The sequence below is a fragment of the Schistocerca nitens genome, chromosome 4, assembly GCF_023898315.1.
Source record: "Schistocerca nitens isolate TAMUIC-IGC-003100 chromosome 4, iqSchNite1.1, whole genome shotgun sequence".
NCBI classification, from domain to species: domain Eukaryota; kingdom Metazoa; phylum Arthropoda; class Insecta; order Orthoptera; family Acrididae; genus Schistocerca; species Schistocerca nitens.
Genome location: NC_064617.1, coordinates 741,100,019 through 741,125,549, shown reverse-complemented (window position 1 = coordinate 741,125,549; position 25,531 = coordinate 741,100,019). Strand labels below are relative to the sequence as shown.

The window sequence follows — 25,531 nt, the reverse complement described above, 5'->3', positions numbered from 1 at the left end:
ACACACACACACACACACACACACACACACACACACACACACAACGCGCACGTGCATGCGGAGAATGGCTAGAACGTAGCCCAAAGATGGTATCTTCAAAGATTCGCAAACAAGAACTTGAACAGCAATCCAAGGAAACTAGTGTTAACTATTACGATACAGCCAGTCAGTATTACGATAGGAAGTGTGCAGCAGGTGATCGCACAAGACGAGAGGTTCAAATGGTTCAAATGGCTCTGAGCACTATGGGACTTAACATCTTAGGTCATCAGTCCCCTAGAACTTAGAACTAATTAAACCTAACTAACCTAAGGACATCACACACATCCATGCCCGAGGCAGGATTCGAACCTGCGTCCGTAGCAGACGCGCGGCTCCGGACTGCGCGCCTAGAACCGCGAGACCACCGCGGCCGGCCAAGGCGAGAGGACGATGGTTCTGGAGAAGCGGTGAGCGAGTGCAGGCTCGGGCAGCAAGCAGCCATCGGAGCAACCTGATGCTAAAAAATATTACTGAACCATCACCATTTTGTTCTGAAGCTCTAACAGTACCGGTATAGAGGTGTTTGCGGATTAAATTATGGGAATCCAGATACGCCTATTAAACAATCAACGTTTCAGCCTCTCTGTGCAGTCATCAGTGGGTATTTTTATAATGGCTTGTAAAATGAGAACATTTTTTATGTACACAGCTCTTGTAATAAAAATTAAGCGTGAACATTTTAAGTCTTTTATGAGTTTTACCTTATCCTCTATTGTTGTTAGTTACTGTAAGACCATCTTTTCATAATACTACGAACCAAATGGTATTATTGTGAGGTTAGTTGACGATCTACGTCTAATTATGTCTATGAAGGTAATTTTTATGCGCGAAAATTTTAAAACAACATGTTCCGAACGCCTCAAAGTTCTAAAAAGAAGTAGCTCACTTACCACATCTGCAGGACACTTGATGATCCACAGTCACCATCCAACTAAAATAGGCACAGATTTGAAAATACTAAATTCCAGCCACTGTCTTGTGCAATGACACACCATTTAACACATTAAGAAACTGCACAAAAAAACAACAAACAAATAAAAAGAAACACACACACAGAGACCCCCACACAGGCGTAGACAAAGAGTGTAAGAGGGGGGGATAGAATGAAAATGAAGGTTAAGTGAAATGCCAGAAGGAGAATGGAAACAATTGAATATCTATGGGGACCAAACTTTGTTATTTTGTGAAATATTGTAGTTTTAACTTGCGTGTGTTATTCAGTAAAAGAAAGAACCGTGTTTCTGTGTGTGCTCTTACTACAGTTGAACATGCAGGAAGGGACAGGAGCCGCAAAAATGACTGTAAGTAACCGCAAAATATTTTCGTACAACAAAGTGACGTTCATAGGTGAAATGATGTCATAACTTTCCAATCAACCTTACAATAAAATCATTTTGTTGTAGACTGCAAGTTGTCTTAAAAAATGTAGACAATAACAAAAAACTCACAATGGACTTTAATATTTGTGCATAAGTTTTGTTAGAATAGCTATGATCATGGCACAGAGGTGTTGAGACATGCTTGCACATAAAAAGGATAATGTTTGTACAATAGCGCACCTTAATTCGCGTGATACTGAACACTTTTCATAAGCATTAGATGGATCGTAGTTTGATGGAAAATAATGAGACTTTTTTGCATAAGGAGTGACGTCGTAGTAGAGAACTGAATAAAGGAGTTTCCTATCACTGACTGGACTACAACTTAAGTAGGTTTCCACACTGTTCCTAAACTTGGCAAAACCTTGATGCAGCTGAGTGGTTGGTCTTTTTTCGGTTCCCTTATTATATGTGTTCTTGTGATCAAATTTGTTTGTTGATAATCTGTCCGTATTTCTCAGATAAACGAAGGAACCGCATTTCTTCGAGATTGAAGTAGTCAAAGGTCCTAAGAAAGTTTAGTAGGATGCCAGCACTTGCCTCATTGGATTTTGAAGATAATGTGACGCTAGCGGCGCTACTGTATGATATATGTTAAGCCTATATCGAAAGAGACAAACAGCTGCAGGCTGGTTATTTTGGAATAAAACAGTCTAAATTGCTCAGGACGGTTTTATGCAATAAATATTCACAATTATCGCAGACTCTTATAGGAAATTTGTTCCCTTTATTAATAATGGTAGGATGATTTGCTAGTATAGTCAGATCACTGGGTCGTGTCTCAGGGGGAAGGAAAGAAATCGCACATTGCAAGTTGTGTGTGCATATAATTTCGAACTTGTTGGGGCACATCACCTGTGGTCTTCTTGGACAACGTCAGATGCGTGATACAGCCATTCATTATCAATGGCTTCTGTTCATTGCGAACTCACGCCACAACTGACAAAGTGCTTACTAATAGGTCTGAAAAATTGGTTCCTTACTGACACCCCATGAAGACATCGAAGCACACTAACCGGACAAGTCCTAACAAACAAACAAACAAATACGAGACCGACTTAATCTATTAAAATCTGTTAAAGCGAATAGTTTTTTATAGTATAATAAGTTGATAAAAATTTGTTCATTATTTCCCTTTTTAGATACAACACGAAGTTGCTTGGAGCAATAAAAATGAGCGTTAAGAAGAACGTCATCATGGGTGTCGGAAACTCGGTGCTTTGGCTCTGCACCTTTGGCAGCTATGGTCTGGCCTTCTGGTACGGCGTGAACCTCATTCTAAGGGACAGGGAGTATCCCGAAAATGAGAGAATATACGACGCCTCAACAATGATCACCGTGAGTACCCATCTCCTTTACTGATCTCTGTCATAATAGCTGTTACGCCGTAATGTAATTATGAACATTAACTTTACGATGTAACAAGAATGCGGATCAATGCCGTCGGTTTTAGAATAGCTGTTCAATCAGTCTCAGACAGTAAATCGGAATGGTGCAAAATCCTATCTCAGTTAATGTCGCCTTGCGTCGGGTCAAAAAAAAAGTCAGTTATGGGTATTTTCTTTCCAAGCGGAAAGAATGTTTCATTGCGCTATTTACTTAAAACATAAGGTAAATTGCTAAATATAGTTACGATGTCAAAATCACGTCGGAGGTTGGATTGTGCCTTGAAGTTCTGATGCTGAGGGGATGAACTTCTCCATCTTCCACCGCATGTACTAGCTGATGTCGCAGTGAAAATGTGTTTTCAAATAAAATTTTATGTGCAGTTTGTTGTGACAAAACTGTGTCTGTTTGAGTCGCACAACAGGCGCAGAATGCACGAGCTGCACCGACAAACTATTTCAAAACAACGATGTCTCAGGGTATTATTTCTCATATGCATGGTAGATGCCGATCTGGCGACTGTTGCCAATTTGAAGTGGAGTCAACAAGCGCCGGTTCAGTCATTTTGAAAATGAAGCAACACTTGCACAAAAAAAGTATCACACACTACTCTTTGTGAAAACTGTCATGCAATAAAGGTTGTATGCAGGTGATAGGACTTCTACAGACATTTCAAAGTAAGGCATGTTATATTAATCTACATCTACATCTACGTGATTACTCTGCTATTCACAATAAAGTGCCTGGCAGAGGGTTCAATGAACCACCTTCAAGCTGTCTCTCTACCGCTTCTCTCGAACGGCGCGCGAGGAAAGCAGGCACTTAAATTTTTCTGTGCGAGCCCTGATTTCTCTCATTTTATCGTGGTGATCATTTCTCCCTATGTAGGTGGGTGCCAAAAGAACGTTTTCGCAATCTGAGGACAAAACTGGTGATTGAAATTTCATGAGAAGATCCTGTCTAACGAAAAACGCCTCTGTTTTAATGATTGTCACTCCACGTATCATGTCTGTGGCACTATCTCCCCTACTTCGCGATAATATAAACCGAGCTGCCCTTCTTTGTACTTTTTCGATGTCATCCGTCAGCCCCACCTGATGGGGATCCCACACCGTGCAGCAGTACTCCAGAATAGGGCGGACAAGCGTAGTGTAAGCAGCTCTTTGGTAGACCTGTTGTACTTCCTAAGTGTTCTGCCAATGAATCGCAGTCTTTGGTTTGCTCTACCCACAATGTTATCTATGTGATCGTTCCAATTTAGCGTATTTGTAATTGTAATCCCTAAGTATTTAGTTGAATTTACAGCCTTCAGATTTGTGTGATTTATCGCGTAACCAAAATTTAGTGGATTTCTTTTAGTACTCACGTGAATAACTTCACACTTTTCTTTATTCAGGGTCAATTGCCACTTTTCACACCATATAGATATCTTACCTAAATCATTTTACAATTCGTTTGGTCATCTGATGACTTTACAAGACGTTAAATGACAGCATCATCTGCAAACAATCTCAGACGGCTACTGAGATTGTCTCCTATGTCGTTAATATAGATCAGGAACCATAGAGAGCCTATAACACCTGCTTGGGGAACGCTGGATATTACTCCTGTTTTACTCGATGACTTTCCGTCTATTACTACAAACTGTGACCCGACAAGAAATCACGAATCCAGTCGCACAACTGAGGCGATATTCTATAGGCACGCAGTTTGGTTAGAAGACGCTTGTGAGGAACGGTGTCGAAAGCCTTCCGGAAATCTAAAAATGTGAATTCAATTTGACATCCCCTGCCGATAACACTCATTACTTCATTAGTATAAAGAGCTAATTGTGTTTCGCAAGAACGATACTTTCTGAATCCGTGCTGACTATGTGTTAATAAATCGTCTTTTGCTAGGTACTTCATAATGTTCGAATACAGTATACGAGGTGCGGCTAGAAAAAAACCGGACTGATGCTGGAAAAAACATTTATTTACAATTATTTACAATTTCATGTTATCTCCTTCAATGTACTCTCCTCCTCGGTCTCTACACCGCTCCATACGAATTTTCCACTGTTCATAGCAATGCTGCAGATCATTTTCGGTAAGTCCATACATTACTTCCGTCGCTTTTTCTTTTACTGCTTCAACAGTCTCAAATCTAGTTCCTTTCAAAGCTGACTTGACTTTAGGGAAAAGAAAAAAGTCACAGGGGGCCAAATCAGGTGAGTAGGGTGGATGATCTAAGATGGGAATGTTGTGTTTTGCCAAAAACGTCTTCACTGACAACGCACTGTGAGCTGGGGCATTGTCTTGGTGAAGGATCCATGACTTTTTTCTCCACAAATCGTTCCGTTTTCTCCGTACTCGCTCACGTAGGGTAGCCAGGACGCTAATGTAGTAATGCTGATTCACTGTTTGTCCCTCTGGTACCCAATCAATGTGCACAATCCCTTTGATGTCAAAAAAAAAACAATCATCATTGCCTTGAATTTCGATTTTGACATTCGTGCTTTTTTTTGTCGTGGAGAACCAGGAGTTTTCCAATGCATCGATTGGCGTTTAGTTTCGGGATCGTAAGTAAAAAACCACGATTCATCGCAAGTAATAACATTTTGTAAGAAGGTGGGATCACTTTCAATGTTTTCCAGGATGTCAGAACAAATCATTCTTCGGCGTTCCTTCTGTTCAATTGTGAGACACTTTGGAACCATTTTTGAACACACTTTGTTCATGTTGAAACTTTCATGAAGAATCTGCCTAACACTTTCCTTGTCAACTCCTGTTAACTCAGACACTGCTCTGATTGTTAAACGGCGATCTTGTCGAACAAGTTTACCGATTTTTTCAATGTTTGCATCAGTTTTTGCTGACAATGGTCTGCCAGTGCGAGTGTCATCACTGGTGTCTTCGCGGCCATCTTTATATCGTTTAAACCACTCAAACACTTGTGTTCGCGATAAACAATCATCGCCGTACACTTGTTGTAACATTACAAACGTTTCACTTGCAGATTTTCCTAGTTTGAAACAAAATTTGATGTTAACACGCTGTTCTTTCTGTACACTCAACATTTTCCGACGCACAGACAAAACGTCAACTACTTAAAACAGACGCCACGGGCAGACTGAGTGCAGGAGGCAGATGAAACTCGAGCAGTAGGCGGAGCGAGAGTCACGTGACAGGCCACGCGACTTTCAGCCTTATTGCATTTGTTTTATTGTTTCACCAGTACTAGTCCGGTTTTTTTCTAGCCACACCTCGTATGTTCCAGAACCCTACTGCAAATCGACATTATTGATGAGGGCCTGTAATTCAAAGGATTACTCCCACTTCCCTTTTTGGGTATTGGTGTGACTTGGGAATTTTCCAGTCTTTATGATCTTTCTGTGAGCGAACGGTCGTATATAATTGCTAAATATGGAGCTATTGTATTGGCATACTCTGAGAGGAACCTGACTGGTTTACTATCTCGACCGGAAGCCTTGCCTTTATCAAGTGATTTAAGCTGCTTTGCAACACCGAGGATATCTACTTCTATGTTCCTCATCTTGGCAATTGCTCTTGATTGTAATCCAGAAATATTTACTTCGTCTTCTTTGTTGAAGGAGTTTCGGAAAATTGTGTTTAATAACTCCGCTTTAGTGGCACTGTCATCAGTGACTTCACCGTTGTTATAGCGCAGTGAAGGTATTGATTGCGTTTTGCCACTGGTGTGCTTTATGTATGAGCAGAATCTCTTTGGGTTTTCTGCCAGATTTCGAGACGGTTTCGTTGTGGAAATTATTAAAAACATCTCGCATTGAAGCACGGGCTAGATTTAGAACTTCTGTAAAACTTTTCCAGTCTTGAGGATTTTGCGTTATTTTAAATTTTGTGTGCTTTTTTCGCTGCTTCTGTAACAGCGATCCGACCCGTTTTGTATACCCATGGGAAATCAGTATCATCACTTATTAATTTATGTGGTATATATCTCTCAATTGCTGCCGATACTATCTCTTTGAAATCGTTCCACAACTTTTCTACGCTTACATGATCAGATCGGAAGGAGTGAAGACTGTCTCTGAAAACGGCGTTAAGATCATTTTTATCAGCTTTATGTTTTAATAGATATACTTTGCGTTCCTTTTTGATGGTTGTAGGTGTTACGGTATTCAGCCTAGCAGCAACTGCCTTGTGGTCGCTAATCCCTTTATTCATCACAATACTCAGTATTTGTCTAGGATTATTTGTTGCTAAGAGGTCAAGTATGCTTTTGCAACCATTTACGCTTCGAGTGGGCTCATGAACTAATTGCTCAAAATAATTTTTTGAGAATGCATTCAGTACAATTTTGGATGACGTTCTATGCCTGCCGCCGGCTTTAAACGTATAATTTTTCCAAAATATCGAGGGTAGATTGAAATAGTCGTATGAGTGGGGAACCTATGTGAAATGAGACTCAAGTTTTCTTTGAACTGTTTAGCAACTATATCTTCTGAGTCGGGGGTCGGTAAAACGACCCAGTTAATAGTTTAGTCCCATTATCAAGTATAACCTCTACCCATACTATTTCGCAGGAACTATCTACTTCAATTTCACTACCAGGCAAACTACTTCTGACAGCAATAAATACTCCACCACCAACTGTATTTAATCTATCGTTTCTGAACACTGTAAGATCGTCTGAAAAAATTTCGGCTGAACTTATTTCCAGCTTTAGCCACCTTTCTGAACCTATAACGATTTGAGCTTCAGTGCTTCCTATTAGGGCTTGGACCTCTGGTTCTTTCCCAACAAAGCTACGACAATTTACAACTACAATACCGATCGTTTCTACAACTAACTTACTATGTTTTACCTGCCCCCTTCTAGACGGACGCCCTTTCTGCGATTCCCTGCGACCCACTAACCTAAAAAACCGTCCAGTCCCTTTCACACAGCCCCCCGCTACCCGTGTAGCCGCTTCCTGTGTGTAGTGGACTCCTGACCTATTAAGCGGAACCCGGAAACCCACCACCCGATGGCGCAAGCCAAGGAATCTGCAGCTGACACGGTCACAGAACCGCTTGAACCACTGATTCAGACCCTCCACACGGCTCTGCATCAAAGGACCACATTCTGTTTTATCGATGATGCTGTAGATGGAGAGCTCCGCCTTAATCTCGCAAGAAAGACTAGCAGTCTTTACCATTTCCGATAGCCGCCCGAAACCAGAGAGAATCTCCTCCGATCCAAAGCGACACGCGTCATTGGTACCTACATGAGCCACCACCGCACAGTCAAAGCGTGTTCTGGTGATTAGGCAGTGGCCTCACTGTCAATCTTACTTAATGGGTCGCAGAAGAATCCTGAATGTTGCGTGGAGATTTTTTTTTTTTTTTTCAATTTGATGGGTCCCGCCACGAACCTCTCCTGTGCCAACCCCTTCACCTCAGAGTAACATTTGTAACCTACGTCCTCAATTATTTGCTGGATGTATTCCAGTCTCTGTCTTCCTCTACAGTTTTTACCCTCGACAGCTCCCTCTAGTACCATGGAAGTTACTCCGTGATGTCTTAACAGATGTCCCATCGTCGTGTCGCTTCCTTTTGCCTGTGTTATTTATATACTCCTTTCCTCGCTATTCTGCGAAGAACCTTCTCATTCCTTATCTTATCAGTCAACCTAATTTTCAACATTCTTCTGTAGCACCACATCTCAGATACTTCAACTCTCTTCTGTTTCGGTTTCCCCGTAGTCTGTGTTTCACAAACATGCAATGCTGTGCTCCAAACGTACTTCCTCAGAAATTTCTCCCTTAAATTAAGGTCTGTGTTTGACACTAGGAGACTTCTCTTGGCCACGAATCCCGTTTTTGACTGTAGTAGTCTACTTGTTATATTGCCATTCCTAGTAAACGTCTCTTGTATTACAACTAGTAAATCCCCAATTCTTTAAACAATCGAATTCCCATGTATAAAACAGCTTGAAACGTCTGAATACTTTACAAAACAGTTAATGCGTAAAATATTTGCCTTTAAGCACGTAAGAGAGAAGTTTAGGAATGGTTTCCGTCAGTTAAGCTGCCTCAGGACAAACGAACAGTTTCTAGCAGTAGTTATTAGTCGTTATAGGTTCAGAAAGCTGGCTAAAGCTGGAAATAAGTTCAGTCTAAATTTTTTCAAACGATCTTACAGTCTCCAGAATGAGATTTTCACTCTGCAGCGGAGTGTGCGCTGATATGAAACTTCCTGGCAGATTAAAACTGTGTGCCCGACCGAGACTCGAACTCGGTCCCGAGTTCGAGTCTCGGTCGAGCACACAGTTTTAATCTGCCAGGAAGTTTCGATCTTACAGTGTTCAGAAACGATAGATTAAATACAGCTCTAATATTTCTCAACCTTTTAACATAAGGTTGTACCTCTTGACACGAATATCATGATGAGATTTCATATTTTTAAATTCAGTCACTAATTACGCGAAGTATTGAAAATCGAATTGTTGTTGCCCCTACGTTGCAGCTGTTTCTGCGATAGCGTTCTAAGAATATAAACGCACCGACAAGTGAGGTGCCACCATACGACACGAATTGATAGTGGACGAATGTTTCGTCTCCATGAACACTGTCACACGGCAACACCACAGGGGCACTACTACCATGTTAGAGAATCTGAATGGGATTAGTGGTACACCTGTGCCACTGTTATTAATAGCAATGTAAAACTGTAGGTCATAGGAGTTGTACCAATGCCACATTGGCCTTTGCTGGTAAGACACAAGCACAAGATATTGGAAAGAATAGTCTACCTGTTCATGAATCACAAAAATTGACGTCGATACAGGATAAGACATACCTCAACCTTTGTGCGAGATATAACTGATACAAAACTACAGATTTCGCAAACTACAAAGACACCGTCAATGTAGAATAAAAGGATTCCCATCAGAAACAAATAGTGTTTTCAGACGAGACTCAGTAGCAAAAGAACGTAGTAGATGATAGAGTACGCATGAGGTGCCACAGATATAAAAGCGAACAACCAGATTACATTATCCATCGTAATGCTGGACAAACATTTAACAGTGGTCTAAGAGCCATTGGCTTTAATCGGTGTTAACGTCTCCGTTTTTCAGATAATCTCGACTATCATTGTCATATCACAAACATTGTGGGGTACGAAGTAATATCTCCCCACCAACGAAATCCAGAAACTAAGTCCCACAATCAAATTATGGTCAATAGGTTGCTAGTGCAACTGTATAGTTTTTATTTTCCTAACAAGTGCCACTCGTCGCATTCGCTTTCTTCAGTTGTGCCCCACACTATTGTGTAAGCCGAACACATGTTCCTAGGGAATGAAAAGAATCGCACAACATTGGAATCCAATCTCTGTATGATAGTTGCCGGTGGGCACAAGATTGTGCAAAAAGGGCAGCCATGGCAATTTGGGGTAAAGGAAATAGTACACCACCTTTGATGTCAAGTCAAAGAGCAAACGAATCAGCAGTGATCAGCTATCAAGTGCAGAGTAAACAGGCTGATACTACGGCAGTCACAGTAAACAAAGCACTGTCGTGGTTTGACCTCTTTTTGTCCTTCATTCGGACATTGTAGCCAGAGTTGTTGCCCTCCATGAATCTAGGTGACGTTGATAACGCGCAGAAGCTAGAGTTAGGCACCGGTGACGCCTTAGCCGTTAAGAAATTTGAGGTTGCTAAGTGCACGCAGTTCACTGGTTATTCTTATTTCTTTTTTTATTCGCGTGTTTTCTTCTCTGTATTTTGTCTAGTTTATATTACATTATTATACAGGGAGTAAGAGGTATATATGCAGAAATTTCTGTTAGTGACAGAGGATGGTGTACTCAACAGTATTACATTAGTATTTACGTCATCTGCAGACTAGTAACTACAGCTATTACAAGTTATACTTTTTAAATTGATTAGTACCTCCAAGTGTATGTGTCAAGAGCAAGTCACTATGCAGAAATTTCTGTTAGTGACAGAGGATGGTGTACTCAACAGTATTACATTAGTATTTACGTCATCTGCAGACTAGTAACTACAGCTATTACAAGTTATACTTTTTAAATTGATTAGTACCTCCAAGTGTATGTGTCAAGAGCAAGTCACTAATGTTTATTTTTCCCTGGGCAGCAGGTTAAGTGTTGAAGTATTGACACGTGAACCTAAAGCGGTTAGTCTATACTGACAGGCGTAGTCCACTTAATGCTGCAGACATAGCTGTGCAGAAAACATCAGGTCGTAAAGTTTGCGACATGTTTGTGGGAAGACTGTTTGACGCAGAGAAAAAACAACCAACACACTGATGGGTGCACATACGAACGTACTACATACGAGAATATCTGCACTTAAACCCATTCACCCTCTATGGTGCAATGGTCCTCATATTCGGGAGGACGACGGTTGAAATCTGCGTCTGGTTGTCCAGATTTAGGTCCAGGCAAATACCACCAAATACCGGGATGATCTTTTTGAAATGGTATGGCCGATTTCCTTCCTAATTCTCCAAACAAGAATTCGAGTTTGTGCTTCGTCTCCAGCGATCTCGTTGTCTAGGTGACGTACAACCCTACTGATCCTTCGTTATTTTATTATATGTATTGTGACCCAGTTTTTTTGTTGATAACCTCCCTTTTCTACGATGAAACGAAGAAGCAAAGGTCTTCGAAGCAGTCAGAGGCCCAAGGAAAGTTTAGTGGGTTTAAACCCTTATCGCACAGAATTTTGAAGATTGAGTCTAATGATCCGAATATACGCTGGAGAGCCAAAGAAACTGGTACACCTGCCAAATATCGTGTAGGGCCCCCTCGAACACGCAGAAGTGCCGCAACAGGACGTAGCATGGGCTCAACTAACGTCTGAAGTAGTGCTAGAGGGAACTGACATTATGAATCCGCATGGCTGTCCGTAAATCTGTAAGAGTACGAGGGGGTGTAGGTCTTTTCTGAATAGAACATTGCAAGGCAGCCCACACATGCTCAATAATGTTCGTATCTGGGGAGTTTGGTCGCCAGCGGAAGCGTTTAAACTCAGAAGAGTGTTACTGGAGCCACTCTGTAGCAATTCTGGACGTGTGGGGTGTCGCATTGTCCTGCTGGAATTGCCCAAGTCCGTCAGAATGCACAATGGACATGAACGGATGCAGATCATCAGACATGATGTTACGTACGTGACACCAGTCATAGTCGTATTTAGAAGTATCAGGCGTCCCATAACGCTCCAACTGCACACGCCCCACACCATTACAGAGCGTCCATCAGCTTGAGCAGTCCCTTGCTGACTTTCAGGGTCCATGAATACACGAGTTGTCTCCATACCCGTACACATCCATCCACTCGATACAATTTGGAACGAGACTCGTCCGACCGGGCAAGATTTTTCCAGTCATCAATAGTCCAGTGTCGGTGTTAATGGGCCCAGATGAGGCGTAAATCTTTGTGTCCTGCAGTCATCAACGTGTACACGAGTAGGCCTCCGCCACCGAGAGCCGATATCGATGTTGTTTCGTTGAATGGTTCGCATGCTGACACTTCACTTGTTGATCGTCCAGCATTGAAATATGCAGCAGTTTCCGGAAGGATTTCATTTCTGTCACCTTGAACGATTCAGTTCAGCCGTCGTTGGTCCCGTTGCTGCAGAATCTTTTTCTGGCCGCAGCGATGTCGGAGATTTGATGTTTTACCAGATTCCTGATACACTCGTGAAATGGTCGTACGGCAAAAATCCTACTTCATTACCACCTTGGAGATGCAGTGTCCCATGGCTCGTGTGCCGACTATAACACCACCTTCAAACTCACTTCGGTGTTGATAACCTGCCATTGTAGCAGCAGTAACCGATCTAACGACACTTGTTGTCTTATATAGGCGTTGCCGACCGCAGCGCTGTCTTGTGTCTGTTTCGATATCTCTGTATTTGCACACAAATGGCTATATCAGTTTCTTTGGCGCTTCAGCGTACAGTCTGTGTGATGTGGGGAATAGCCAGACAACCGTTTGCTAATTTATTCGGGCCAGTGAATGGTGTCTCAAAGGAAGGAAAAGAAAGGGCACATTGTACGGGTTGGTGCGCACATTCGTCCTGTGCACATCTCCACATTACGGTTTGACTAGGCACTCTACGTTCTAAACTGAACAAAGTCTCTCATCCTAGCTCGTTACGGCCTTATCAGGTACTGATTTTAAGTACGTTTCAGCACGAATTTGATTTCTGTTATGTTGATATATATTTTAAGTACTTTTTAGTACATATTTTGATTTTGTTATGTTTTTGAGAAAAAAAAGCATTTACTCGTTCGACATATATTTTGTACTATGTAAAGGTTTCTTAAATTACCGCTACCAGTCACAAATTTCGTCAACTATCGTATTACTTATTTATTTAGCGACATGTTTCGAGGTAAACCTCATCTTCAGGCTAAATGGAATTACAAAAACAACTTTAAAATAAGGTCATAAAGATGTTACATAGTCTTTTCGTGAATGCTGTGGTCATGTTTTTTCTTATGGTGTGGCAGTCTCGTAGTGATGCACTGGGGTGTCTCCATTTCCTTGCCTCTCCTGCTCACTGTCCATAAATTGTCACTAACACAGCAGTAACCTCGAAACACGATCACAAACAGTTCTGTGATCGTGTTTCCAAGTTACTGCTATGTTAGTGACAATTTGTGAACAGTGAACAGAAGAGGCACGAGAATGGAGGCACCCTAGCGCATCACTACAAGACTGCCACACCAGAAGAAAAAAGATGACCACAACATTCACGAAAAGACTATGTAACATCTGTACGGCCTTATTTTAAAGTTGTTTTTGTAATTCCATTTAGCCTGAAGATGAGGTTTACCTCGAATCATGTCACTAAATAAATAATTAATACAGCAGTTGACGAAGTTTGTAACTGGTAGCGGTAATTTAAAAAAACCTTTACATATTTATTGAGACAGTCACGGTCGAAAAATAGTCAAAATGGCTTCAAATTATTTTGTACTTACACTTGATCCATGGTTTGATTTAGTTTTAGCAGGCACAACGGAACAAAAATCCGCCACAGGGAGTAATATTTTATGTTGAAGGTGAGGCATCTCGCACTTGTAATGCACAGAATGAAGTTGACGTGTTCACAGTAAGCCACTATGTAATTGTTTGCATGCTGTTACTTATTACCGCGAGTGTTTCCGCTGCAGGTGTTCTACTCGGTCATGATGGGCTCCTGGATGTTCGGTATGTCGTCGCCCTTCATTGAGGCCTTCTCGACGGCTAGGGGAGCCGCTGCCAAAGTCTTCGCCGTCATTGACCGCAAGTCGCCCATCGACAGCTTGTCTGAAGAGGGCGAGCGCCCGTCTGACGTCAACGGCGATGTGAGTTTCCAAGACGTCCACTTCGAGTACCCTTCACGGAAGGGCGTCAGGGTGAGTGCACAGTCATCTTTCGAAACCGAAAGTAGTTATTACTCATTCGTTATGTCTCATATCGTATTGAACAGTGACATTAGGTTTTACGTATACTGCTAAACAGTCGAAGTGCATTATTGCTCTATGTAGAGAGGAAAGATAAATAGTAACTAGTGGAACGGGAAAGTAAACTGTTGAAAAAAACCGGTTCAGTTGTTAAGATAAGAGATAATTTAGATTGATCGCGTCATTTAACAAAATGCAAGTTTGTGCTATACGGAGTGCTATTTTCAATATCCGACATATCTAATTAGCGACTAGAGTTGAATATATAAATGTCATGCTCAAACAACTTCAGTCTCCACTTAAAGCTATCCGATGGGGGCACATATGCGTCTCGGAATATTTACTTACATCATTTTAAGAGTAAGCTTTTCCGCGATGTATAGTCTTTGTTGTACCACTTCCCACTACAGCCAGTTTAGCATTTTTCTTACGCCCTTCCAGTGACTAAAAAATGACGAGGAACCGCGCTGACCTCGTCTAAATTTTTCTATTTCTTCCGTTAATACAGCTAAGGAAGGTTCCCAGAGTGACAAACAGCGCTCGACAATCTGTCGGATGATATCTGATTTAATTAATAACACTTCCATAAAACTTTTTCATTGAATTTCAATGTCACACATGTTTTCCACACAACGTGACGCATATGACCGATGTAGCTAAAATACGTTTATGACTGGTTCCAGACATCAGTCGCCGATGTTGTGATGCAGTATTAGATCTTTTCACTTATTTACGTATTGTACACTACCTTTTTTGGCGAAGATCAGACGTTTGTATTTGCATCAAGTGTGGATCATTTGCTGGTGTTCCTGTATTTTACTCCATTACGGTATTATTATTCATATTTACCTCCGAGGATAAATAGATATATTTCACATTTTCAGATCCTGCAAGGCCTGAACCTCAAGATCAAAGCCGGAGAGACGGTGGCGCTAGTGGGCAGCTCCGGCTGTGGCAAGTCCACGTGTATCCAGCTGATACAGCGCTTCTATGACCCTCTGCAAGGAAAAGTGCGTACCACACACAGCTTTGTTTTCTCCTAGCCTTTATTCGAACGTTGCAGACAAGAAACTAATTTGAATGCAGATGTCCCCTAGAGAATAACGTTTCTCTCTCGTCTCCGTCTTTGGTGGACAAAAATTAAGACGGATTAACGGGGAATTAAGGTTGGAAAGATAGTTAAGATAGAACGAGGTAGTCGAAAAAGAATCATATGAGACAAAACACAACAAACAAATAAAGTGAAAACGACGATGTAGATGGTGATCATCAACATTACCGTAATTATCATCATCATTATCGCTGGTATCTTAACCAATGACTGAGCCGTCTAGTTAATTTGGTCCTCTGACAATGGTCCTGTAATTTTAAAGGCATGAGCCTCCTAATGGAATGCAATGATGACATAGCGTAAGTCGCAGATACAGCAAGGGTGGATGGAGCCACGAAAGCCTTAACAATTTTGCATTGGTAAGTTACTGGGAAAGGAGATTACTTAAAAACAGTTGTATGACTGACATTACAATATTTTCCAGTGTGTGGGACCAACACAAAATAGGACGAAAAAAGTATATAGAATAAATACGAAGGACAGCATGAATGGTAACAGTTTTTTGTCCACAGGAGAGTGTCGTGAAAATGAAAAACCTTAAACGACAAACGCTTGAAAATGCACGTCAGCTACCTCTCGAAAGCCTGCTTACAAAGGTTCAAATGGTTCAAATGGCTCTGAGCACTATGGGACTCAACATCTTAGGTCATAAGTCCCCTAGAACTTAGAACTACTTAAACCTAACTAACCTAAGGACATCACACACACCCATGCCCGAGGCAGGATTCGAACCTGCGACCGCAGCAGTCCCGCGGTTCCGGACTGCAGCGCCAGAACCGCTAGACCACCGCGGCCGGCCCACAAAGGTTCAAGAACGAGTATTTTGTGCGGAATCTAGGAATATCCCACAAGCTCCTACGTACATCTCGTGCAGGAACTGCGAAGACGAGATTAATTACAGGTAGTAAAGAGACATCAAAGCAATCATTTTTCCCACGCTCCATAAGCAAATGAAACGGGAAGAAACTCAAATACGTCGCACAATAGGAAGTACTCTGTCATAACCTTCATAGCGTTGTAGTTTACATAGTAAAGACGTAGATTTAGATTTTAGCTCCTTAGTTCACCATAGAAGAAAACGTCCAGTGCTTTTACTGTCTATTGTGTGTGACTGGCACACTATATTCGAGTCGTAGGAAACCCGAATGTCACAGTGAATGTACCTGAAGGATATCAAAACTGATCGTTCCGGGAGCAAACTAGAAGCTGTACTCAGGCGCTATAACCTGTCTCGATTTTCCTTTAATGCGGCAAACTAGAAGCTATTCTCAGGCACCATCACCTACCTCGAATTTGCTTTAATGCATCATTTCATTTGCAATGGAAATGATTTCATTTGGAAGGACACATTTAACGAGAGCACAGGTAAGGTCGACAGCGTTTAAAACTTAGTGACACTGTCATTGGCGTGGTCAGAGATCCCACAGCAACGTCGGTTTACACACTTCCCGTTGTCGAATTCGAGAAGCTGCCCAGTAGGCCAGGGGACTTTCCAGCTGCAACTCCGTCAGACAAAGGCACCGTGTACGTCGACGAATTGTTGTCTTGTTGCTTTCGCCCAAAGTGAGAAGTTGCCACATGCGAAAAAAATAAATAAATGTAAATAGAGTTCAGTAGCCGAAGCAGGCCTCAGAGACATAACGAGGACGAGTAAATATTTCGTTTTCGCTAGGTTAGAGAGAACGATGTGGCAAAATTACCGCCGTTCGCAAGTACTTTAACTACCAAATTATAACACCGCTTTGTTTCTCGCTAGTATTGGAAAAAGTCTTCGAACAGGTCTTCAACGACATTAGACGTGTGGATCTTGATCAAAAAATAACAAGATAACAGCGACGCAAACCACTGCCCCGCTGTCAGGAGAGGCCCCGCAAACGTTTGTCCCAATGCACAAACTGTAAGGAAACACGTGACCACAGAACGGCTAGTGTGTTTACTATTGTGACTACCATATAAAAATCTCAAAATGTTGACCTTTGTCAAATCGATTCCGAATAGAGATAGTACTGCACGTTGAATTTCGTCTGCCTGATCGCAACACACACCCTTCATACGTTGAAGTTCATTTCTACAGGAGCAGTCAGTGTTTTCGTGTAGACCTCTTGCCCTAATGTTCCCCACCAATAAAAAAGTCTGATGAACGTGCCGAATGTCTTCCGTACGACCAATCTCCCACTATTCTGTTAAGAAGGCCTGTAATTTTCTGTGGAAATGGACTGGGCGTCCATCATGTTTGTACCATACGAATTGCCTTACGTCCCGTGGGGTGCCTTCCAGTAACTGGTGCAGAATATCTCTTAGGAACCGTAGATCTTCAAACTGCCTCGTAGTGACACTTGGATCCTGTCTTACCGCCGCTGTCATGTTACTTGCTTTTTATCCTTCACACGTCTAGTTCCTTGATTTTTTATGATGTTTGAAAGAAAGATCTTGAGGATTTGGTACCACCAGGATACCTCTCAGAATACACCCACATAGCTGTGGTACACATTGTAAAAGCTTGAACAGCTTCACGGCAGTGCACAGACTGAAGGGCTTCAAGCGCAATGGTGTCAGTGACCCTAATATTATCGCAACTTGGAGTGAGGGTGCTTCAGTCGACTTTTATGAGACTCTCAAACATTTGATAGTATAACGACCGCTGTTTTGAAATCATTCACAGTACGATGCGTTTTTCTTAGTCGCCACTGTTCTGATCTACTTCAGCGTTACCGCATGTTTCCGGCTACGGCCACGTGATGTCAGGTGCAATAATATCGTGATCCGGTAATAAACACACGAACTGTATTATGGGGACTGTATATCGTGGCAGTCGGCCGCGATCGTGAACAAACTTAGACTGGCGAGGGCAAAGGAGCGGTGCGGGGAATAAGCTCTGCCTCCGTCTCGAAGAACTGCCTTCCTACGTCTGCGTTCTGTGCTTCCACGAAAGCGCAATTGACATAACGGGTACAGGGATCGTTGATTTCTTTTCTTGTGGTGAGAGTCTCATTCGAATCCGTTTATGCACCAGGTTCAAATGGCTCTGAGCACTATGGGACTCAACTTCTGAGGTCATTAGTCCCCTAGAACTTAGAACTAGTTAAACCTAACTAACCTAAGGACACCACACACATCCATGCCCGAGGCAGGATTGGAACCTGCGACCGTAGCGGTCTCGCGGTTCCAGACTGCAGCGCCTAGAACCGCACGGCCTGCACCAGGATTAGTCTCTTCACTCATCTCAGAGTTAGGGAAAAAACAAGTAATCGACAACGCAAACCAAACTGGACAATACAAAGCATTTGGTATTCCCTACAGCGCAATTGTTTGCTGCGGTTGGCGGTGGTAGTTCAGTCCCAACCTCTAGCGGTATCTTATGCAACCATAGTTCAAAACACTCCCCACCTGGACTGCCACAGTGTCCACATAATACCTCGTGTTACGTGTTTGTTTACATCTGGCACAGTAGGGCAGACGTCGTGGGATAAAAAAAACGGTTCTGAGCACTATGGGACTTAACATCTGAGGTCATCAGCCCCTTAGAACTTAGAATTACTTAAACCTAACTAACCTAAGGACATCACACACATCCATGCCCGAGACAGGATTCGAACCTGCAACCGTAGCGGTCGCGTGGTTCCAGACTGAAGCGCCTAGAACCGCTCGGCCACCACGGCCAGCTCGTGGGATCACTTCTCCAGACGGCTGGACAGTGGTTTGCGGTGCTGTTATCTTATTACTACTGGATCAAATTACGCACATGCTATACAGTCAGAGTGGTCGTCGAAGGCTCTTTCCAATGCCATGTTCCATCTATAAGAAAATGTAAAATCGTTGTTATTTTCGGTATCTACGGTTCCATCTATAAATAATGTAAACTCGGTGTTATTTTTGGCAGCAATAAACATTAAAAATTACTTCAGAAAATCCGCAACATTGTCCACTTAAAGTGAACAAAAATCGAAAAGCGATGGACTTATTCGTTCTGGGTACACTGGGGTAAGTACATGTAACATTTGAAAAAATCGGTACAGCTAAATGGCAAATAATAACGTAACAAATGGTATAGTGTGTGAAAGAGCCAAGTTGTCAGACTTTTTTTACAGTCTTTATAAATGTTCTACGTGTCCGCCTTTCATCACAAGGCACACAACTAATCGGTAGTCCAGTACTGCCTATATGCGATACAACATATCAGGAACGATAGTAAAAATAGCTGATACGATGCGATGTCTCAAGTCTTCGAGCTTCTGTGGTAAAGACGGAACGTGACGCTGTCCTTAGTATAACTCCACAAGAAAAAATCGCAAGGCGCCGAATCCGGCGACCGTCACGGCCGCACGAGCAGCGCCAGGTCAGCAGCCGCAGTACGGCCTGTCCAGCGACGTGGCAGCGTCCCACTCAGGTAACCTCATAAAAATTGAGCAGGTGGGTAGGGGCGACTTGTTGTTGACATGGGCCAAAATTTCAGCATGTCGTGATAGGTGATAAAGTTGACAGTTTTCTCGGAATAAAGAACGTGTTCGACAATGGCATGTAGATTTTCAGCCTCCCCCCCCCCCACCCCCCCCGATATGAATGTGTTGTGTCGGTTGACCTTTCCTGGATGATGAAAACTGGCTTCATCACTGAAGGTTAATTTGTTTGCGAAGTCGTCATTATCAAGATGATTCTACACAGCAATGTAGAACTGTAGACGGCGCAAAGTATCGTCAAAGCTTATTGCTTGCAGGATTTGTAATTTGTACGGCTTCACTCTTAATTACTTTAGAAGGATTTTCCACTCGTATGGCCGAGGGAAGTTTTATTTGACGCTAGCGAGATAGGTGGACTTTGTGGGAGCGTGCAACGTCACTTCCATCACACGGTCCACTGTCCTGACACGGACACGCCAGGTCAGCCCGAATACTTTGCACCTCATAAACAACCTTTCTCCTCGATTTTCTTGTACCACCTCACAACGCAGTTGTAATGTGGTGGTGTCTTGTGAAACTTGCAGTGGAAAACTTTTTGCACGACTTGACAGGATCGTATGGCATTGATGGCCGGAAGTCCCCCCCACCTGGAGATGTTCGATCGCCAAGTACCAAGTCTTTTCAGTTGACGTTGCATTGGGCGACCTGCGTGTCCATGACCATGAAATGATGAATAAAGCCACCGGTCTGGTTGAACATGGAAAACGCCACATCAAAACATTTACTGATTGAAAAACAACTTCTTATCCGGCAGAGCTGTTGAAGACAGTCTGGAGAACTTGCTCATTTATTAACTGTTATGACGTGTACAGGGTGTCCCAGAAAGATTGGTGAGTATTCATGAACATGCCTTGTTCCGAATGGTTTTTGGGATAGAACGCATTTAATGTACAGTATTATTTATTTTTTGTATTATTCAATATCCACATGCCCAACATTTAGTAAACATTACAAGACGCGTTTCAGAAAGTATTAAATGAAAAACATATTTTAAACACATCCACCTCTAAACATTATTGTACACTGCTCTTAACAGCCGTTTACAGTTCATAACAAATGTTCGAAAATCCTACCGTCAGCTTCAGTGCATTTGCGTACCCTTAGGAAAACTGTTGCGTTGTTTGTGTGAATGCCTCTGCACATCCTCTAATAAGAACAGCAGCGTCCGTTATGCAACCAAATGGTTCATCTCGAGTATTCATCTTTCTTTGCACACCTCAGACTTCATCAAAACGCATAAGCAAAACAGTAATGGCGTAAGGTCTGGCGGTTTTGGTGGTCAGTTAATTGAACTGCCACGACGAAACCAGCGAATGTGGTAACTGCGATTCAGATTGTGGCTCATACGATTGGTAAAATGTGGAGTGGCCTTGTCATGTTGGAATTACATTGCAGTTCGCGTGGCCGAAGGAACGTCCTCAATCTGTTCAACAAACGAAGTTTACAAAAAAAAAATGGCTCTGAGCAGTATGGGACTTAACATCTATGGTCATCAGTCCCCTAGAACTTAGAACTACTTAAACCTAACTAACCTAAGGACATCACACAACACCCTGTTATAACGAGGCAGAGAAAATCCCTGACCCCGCCGGGAATCGAGACCGGGAACCCGGGCGCGGGATGCGAGAACGCTACCGCACGACCACGAGCTGCGGAAGAAGTTTACAAAAAATGTAAGTAATTCTGTTCCGGCAATTCTGTCCCGCCTCTCTCTCTTCTAAAATGATTGCACCTATCAACATGTTACCGATCTTGCCGTACCAGACATTGATCGAAAACGTAACTTGGAAATTGTTTTCTCCTCTAACCTGTGTATTTTTCTGGGACCATCAATGATTACTAGGTGTGTTATTGATTCCATTCTGTGTAAACGTGGCTCCATCAGTGAACACAATCGATCGAAACAAATGAAGATTGTCACTTAACCAGTGACAAAATTCTAGTCGTGCGGCATTGTCGTCAATGTGAAGACTGTGGACACGCTATCTGTGAAACGGGTATAAGATTTCCGCATGTGATGTTCGCCATACACCTGCTCGTGGGGGCACTCATACGTACGGAAAGCCACTATGTGCTGGCAATAGGACCTCATTGCTCAGGTTATTGAGCTATACCTTTAGAAGAAAAATAGGAACATGGTAGAAGACCTGTTTCACGCAATGTGCTCTCTGGTAAACGCTCTACGATCAGGAATTCGACGTGTTGGAAAGCACCGAAGGTGTTCTTCTTCAGTAGCAGGAGAATTACCCTCGCAGAAGCCTTAAACATACACGAAATCTGCATATTCTTCATTAGTGTAGATGAATGGAATTTTAGCCAGCGCTTGTACAAACATAGTTAACAGACGCTGCTCTCTGATACGTTCTCAGTTCCTCGCACTACTTCACTGACAATACGCCATGGACAACTGCGCGTTCAACTGGCTAGTTTAGTGGCAGAAAGACATCCAGAGCAAAGAGGTTGAAAGCAATGGGATAAAACGTCAAAGAGCTAGGGTAGATAAGACACATGTGCGTGCCGCTAGTACAAAAACAAATATATATATATATATATATATATATATATATATATATATATATATATATATATATTAAATACGAAAATGACTGAAGCAAAAGAAATGGATTAAAATTTATGCTGCGCTTAACACTCGAACCCGGGTTTCTTACCCTGGCAGTAGTGACAAAGTAAGGGGAAATAAGCAGAAGATATAACTGCATTTTGTATTGGGGAGGGCACTCAACTTATGGAGTTCGTGCAGCAATGTGAACCGTAGTGCTGTGGATGGCAGTGTAGTGGTTAGCACTTCTGCCTAACAAGCGGGTACGCCGGCCTCTGTGACCGAGCGGTTCTAGGAGCTCCAGTCCGGAACCGCGCTACCGCTACGGTCGCAGGTTCGAATTCTGCCTCGGACATGGATGTGTGTGATGTCCTTAGGTTAGTTAGGTTTAAGTAGTTCTAAGTCTAGGGCACTGATGACCTCAGATGTTAAGTCCCATACTGCTTAGAGCCATTTGAACCATTTTTTTAGACCTGGGTACGAGTCCTCGCTGCAGCGCAAATTTTAATCCATTTCTTCTGCGTCAATCACTATCGCAGGTAAAAAAGAGACTAAAATGTCTCAGGGAAAAATATAATTATGTTAAATATTTTCCATATCGGAAACCGTTCGGAATACGGCATATGTGTATATGAAGCCTTTTGCGTCGAATATCATTACTTTAATACCTCTGAAAGTTGACCGTTCCTCCGGGAACTCGTTGTATGTGTAGAGGAGTAGCTGGGATTGACAGAAGAGAATGCAGAATAGCAACGGCACCTCATCCTTGCCCTACAGGTGCAACTGGACGGGCGCGACCTGAAGACGCTGAACGTGGGCTGGCTGCGCTCGCAGATCGGCGTGGTGGGCCAGGAACCGGTGCTCTTCCAGACCACCATAGCGGAGAACATCCGCTACGGGTGGGACACCTGCACCATGGAGGACATCGAGGAGGCTGCCAAGATGGCCAACGCCCACGATTTCATCTCCAAGTTGCCGCAGGTAGCCTCGTCGGTTTATTTTCCCTTTAATATTGGGACCTAAACTGCGGTTTCATTCCATTGTTCAATTCTGTCGCTTCTCTAATGACACTGTCGACACTCTCTCCATATAAATATAAACCGTGTGAAGAGGAACAGCAAATATTTTACGATGTGACTAATTCGAATAAAACATTCCAAATAACATCTAATATTTTATTGGTTACAGACGTACCGGAAGATAATATGGAGCTAGGACTCTGTGTTAGAAAGGCGGACTGACCGTTTCAGATCTTTATTACAACTAAACATTGATGAGTGATTACAAATTATTAAACCATTAATCACAAGCTTGCCTTTCGGGGACAGCTTCTGTGAATTATATGTCCCAGTGCATATATAACAAATAACTTTCAGTTCAATAATTCAGGAAAACTCGCAACCAAATAGAAAGGCTTCCTTTTAAAATTTTATTTTACTTGAAATTACTTAACCCAAAAACCGTAAAAGTATAATGAGCACTTAAACAATTAAAATTTACTCCAACCTGCTTCACAAGAAAAACTGTAAAACCATAACTATTATTTTCACTACTCCGTATAGCAGGCGCAATTTTCTAGTAACAATGAAACAACAATTAAAGAATTTTTTCTTTATTATTTATGTCCACGCTTCGTACACCAAGCAATGAAAGCACCTCAGGTACTGTCACAATGAGATAACATACAACCCTTAGGTTACATTAAATTGCCAACACTTGACAGAGGTTAGTAAATTTCCTTTGACGGCAGCTTAGTTGGTAACCCATGCACCTCAGTAGCTTCATACCTGCTACGTAGACAACCGCCATATAGCGCAAAGCGGCAAATGGCGCCAGACATGTACTACTGGCGGTATTCACTGGAGATGCACGAACGTTACATTATATAAGCCATTTCATCACATAATCTGAAAACAACCGTAATTAGTTCCTGGAAACCAATATCACTAAGGGCAGTACCCGCAGAATTTTTTCAAGTTGCGATAATATTGCAGTAACAACACTGAGCGACTAATCTCCTCCAGATAGTTTTTAGAACCATAGCAGAGTGGTCAGTCACATAGTACTAGAAATTTAACAAATATCTGGTACCTCTGGACACAAAATTAGCTCAAATGTCGTGTGCTAACAGCATGAGCAAAAGAACGAACGCCTTTTTTTTCTTAAATTGAAGAATACACCTTCAGCACGCTTAAACACGTTTCTTCATACATCTACATTTGAATCTTTGCCACTGTAGTGCGAACCTTTAAAATGACTCTGCTTGTATCACGCAGAAATACTTCATCCCACATCTCCAGGAGTGGCATGTGACATACATATAATCAGAAGATTATGGCCAAGTGAGAAACGGCCCGATCTAACATACGAATTATAACTGCTCCTAATAGAGTAAATTTCGTGATGAAATCACAATCGTTAGTGGCAAAATCTTAACAGAATACTGATTTGCTATCAATATTATCCACGTCCGCCCCGATAGCTGAGTGGGCCGGCACGGTAGCTCAGCGTGTTCGGTCCGAGAGCTGGTTGGTCTCTGTAATAAAAAAACTGAGTGGAAGGATCAACAAACGAACTTGACCGGATGTCGTGTGACGTCCTCAACGACCAAACACAACGATCCAATAAAAAAAAGTGGGCAGCGTGACGGATTGGCGTCTCACGGGCCCGAGTTCGATTCCCGGCTGGGTCGGGGATTTTCTCCGCTCAGGGACTGTGTGTTGTGTTGTCTTCTTCATCGTCACTTCATCCCCATCCGGCGCGCAATGTGGCGTCGAATGTAATAAGACCTGCACCAAGGCAGCCGGACCTGCCCCGTAAGGGGCCTACCGGCCAATGACCCCAAACGCTCTTTTCCATTTCAATAATATCCACAACAGGCTGCGTAGCTAGAAATGCAGGCACGTCCAGCAGAAATATAGCCTTAACCCTTTGCTGTCCATAGGTCATCCACTGTACTACTATCGTACAATATCCAATAGTCTCCGCCTTAGACCACAGTTGAACGTTATCTCTACATGCATACCCGATCGTGAAATCTGGAGAAACACTGACCTCTCCCAACTGTCCACAGAGTGCCTTTAGCCAGAAAAATTCGCACGCAGTCTGCATTTTGTGCGTGTCCTGGAGGAATCAGGCGTCTCCTCGTGCTTATCGCCACTCTGCGCCTCTG

The 25,531-nt window shown here is 42.6% G+C and overlaps 1 protein-coding gene across 2 annotated transcripts in view; it reads left to right on the top strand.

Annotated features, from left to right (window-relative positions):
- Positions 1–25,531, top strand: part of LOC126252982 (ATP-dependent translocase ABCB1-like) — a 251,623-nt gene that overhangs the window by 117,554 nt on the left and 108,538 nt on the right. For both annotated transcript variants that reach the window (XM_049954010.1, XM_049954009.1), the window contains 4 exons: positions 2,564–2,759; positions 13,959–14,183; positions 15,116–15,241; positions 23,137–23,340. In XM_049954010.1, the coding sequence (XP_049809967.1) occupies positions 2,564–2,759; positions 13,959–14,183; positions 15,116–15,241; positions 23,137–23,340 (751 nt within the window). The remainder of the gene's footprint in view (positions 1–2,563; positions 2,760–13,958; positions 14,184–15,115; positions 15,242–23,136; positions 23,341–25,531) is intronic.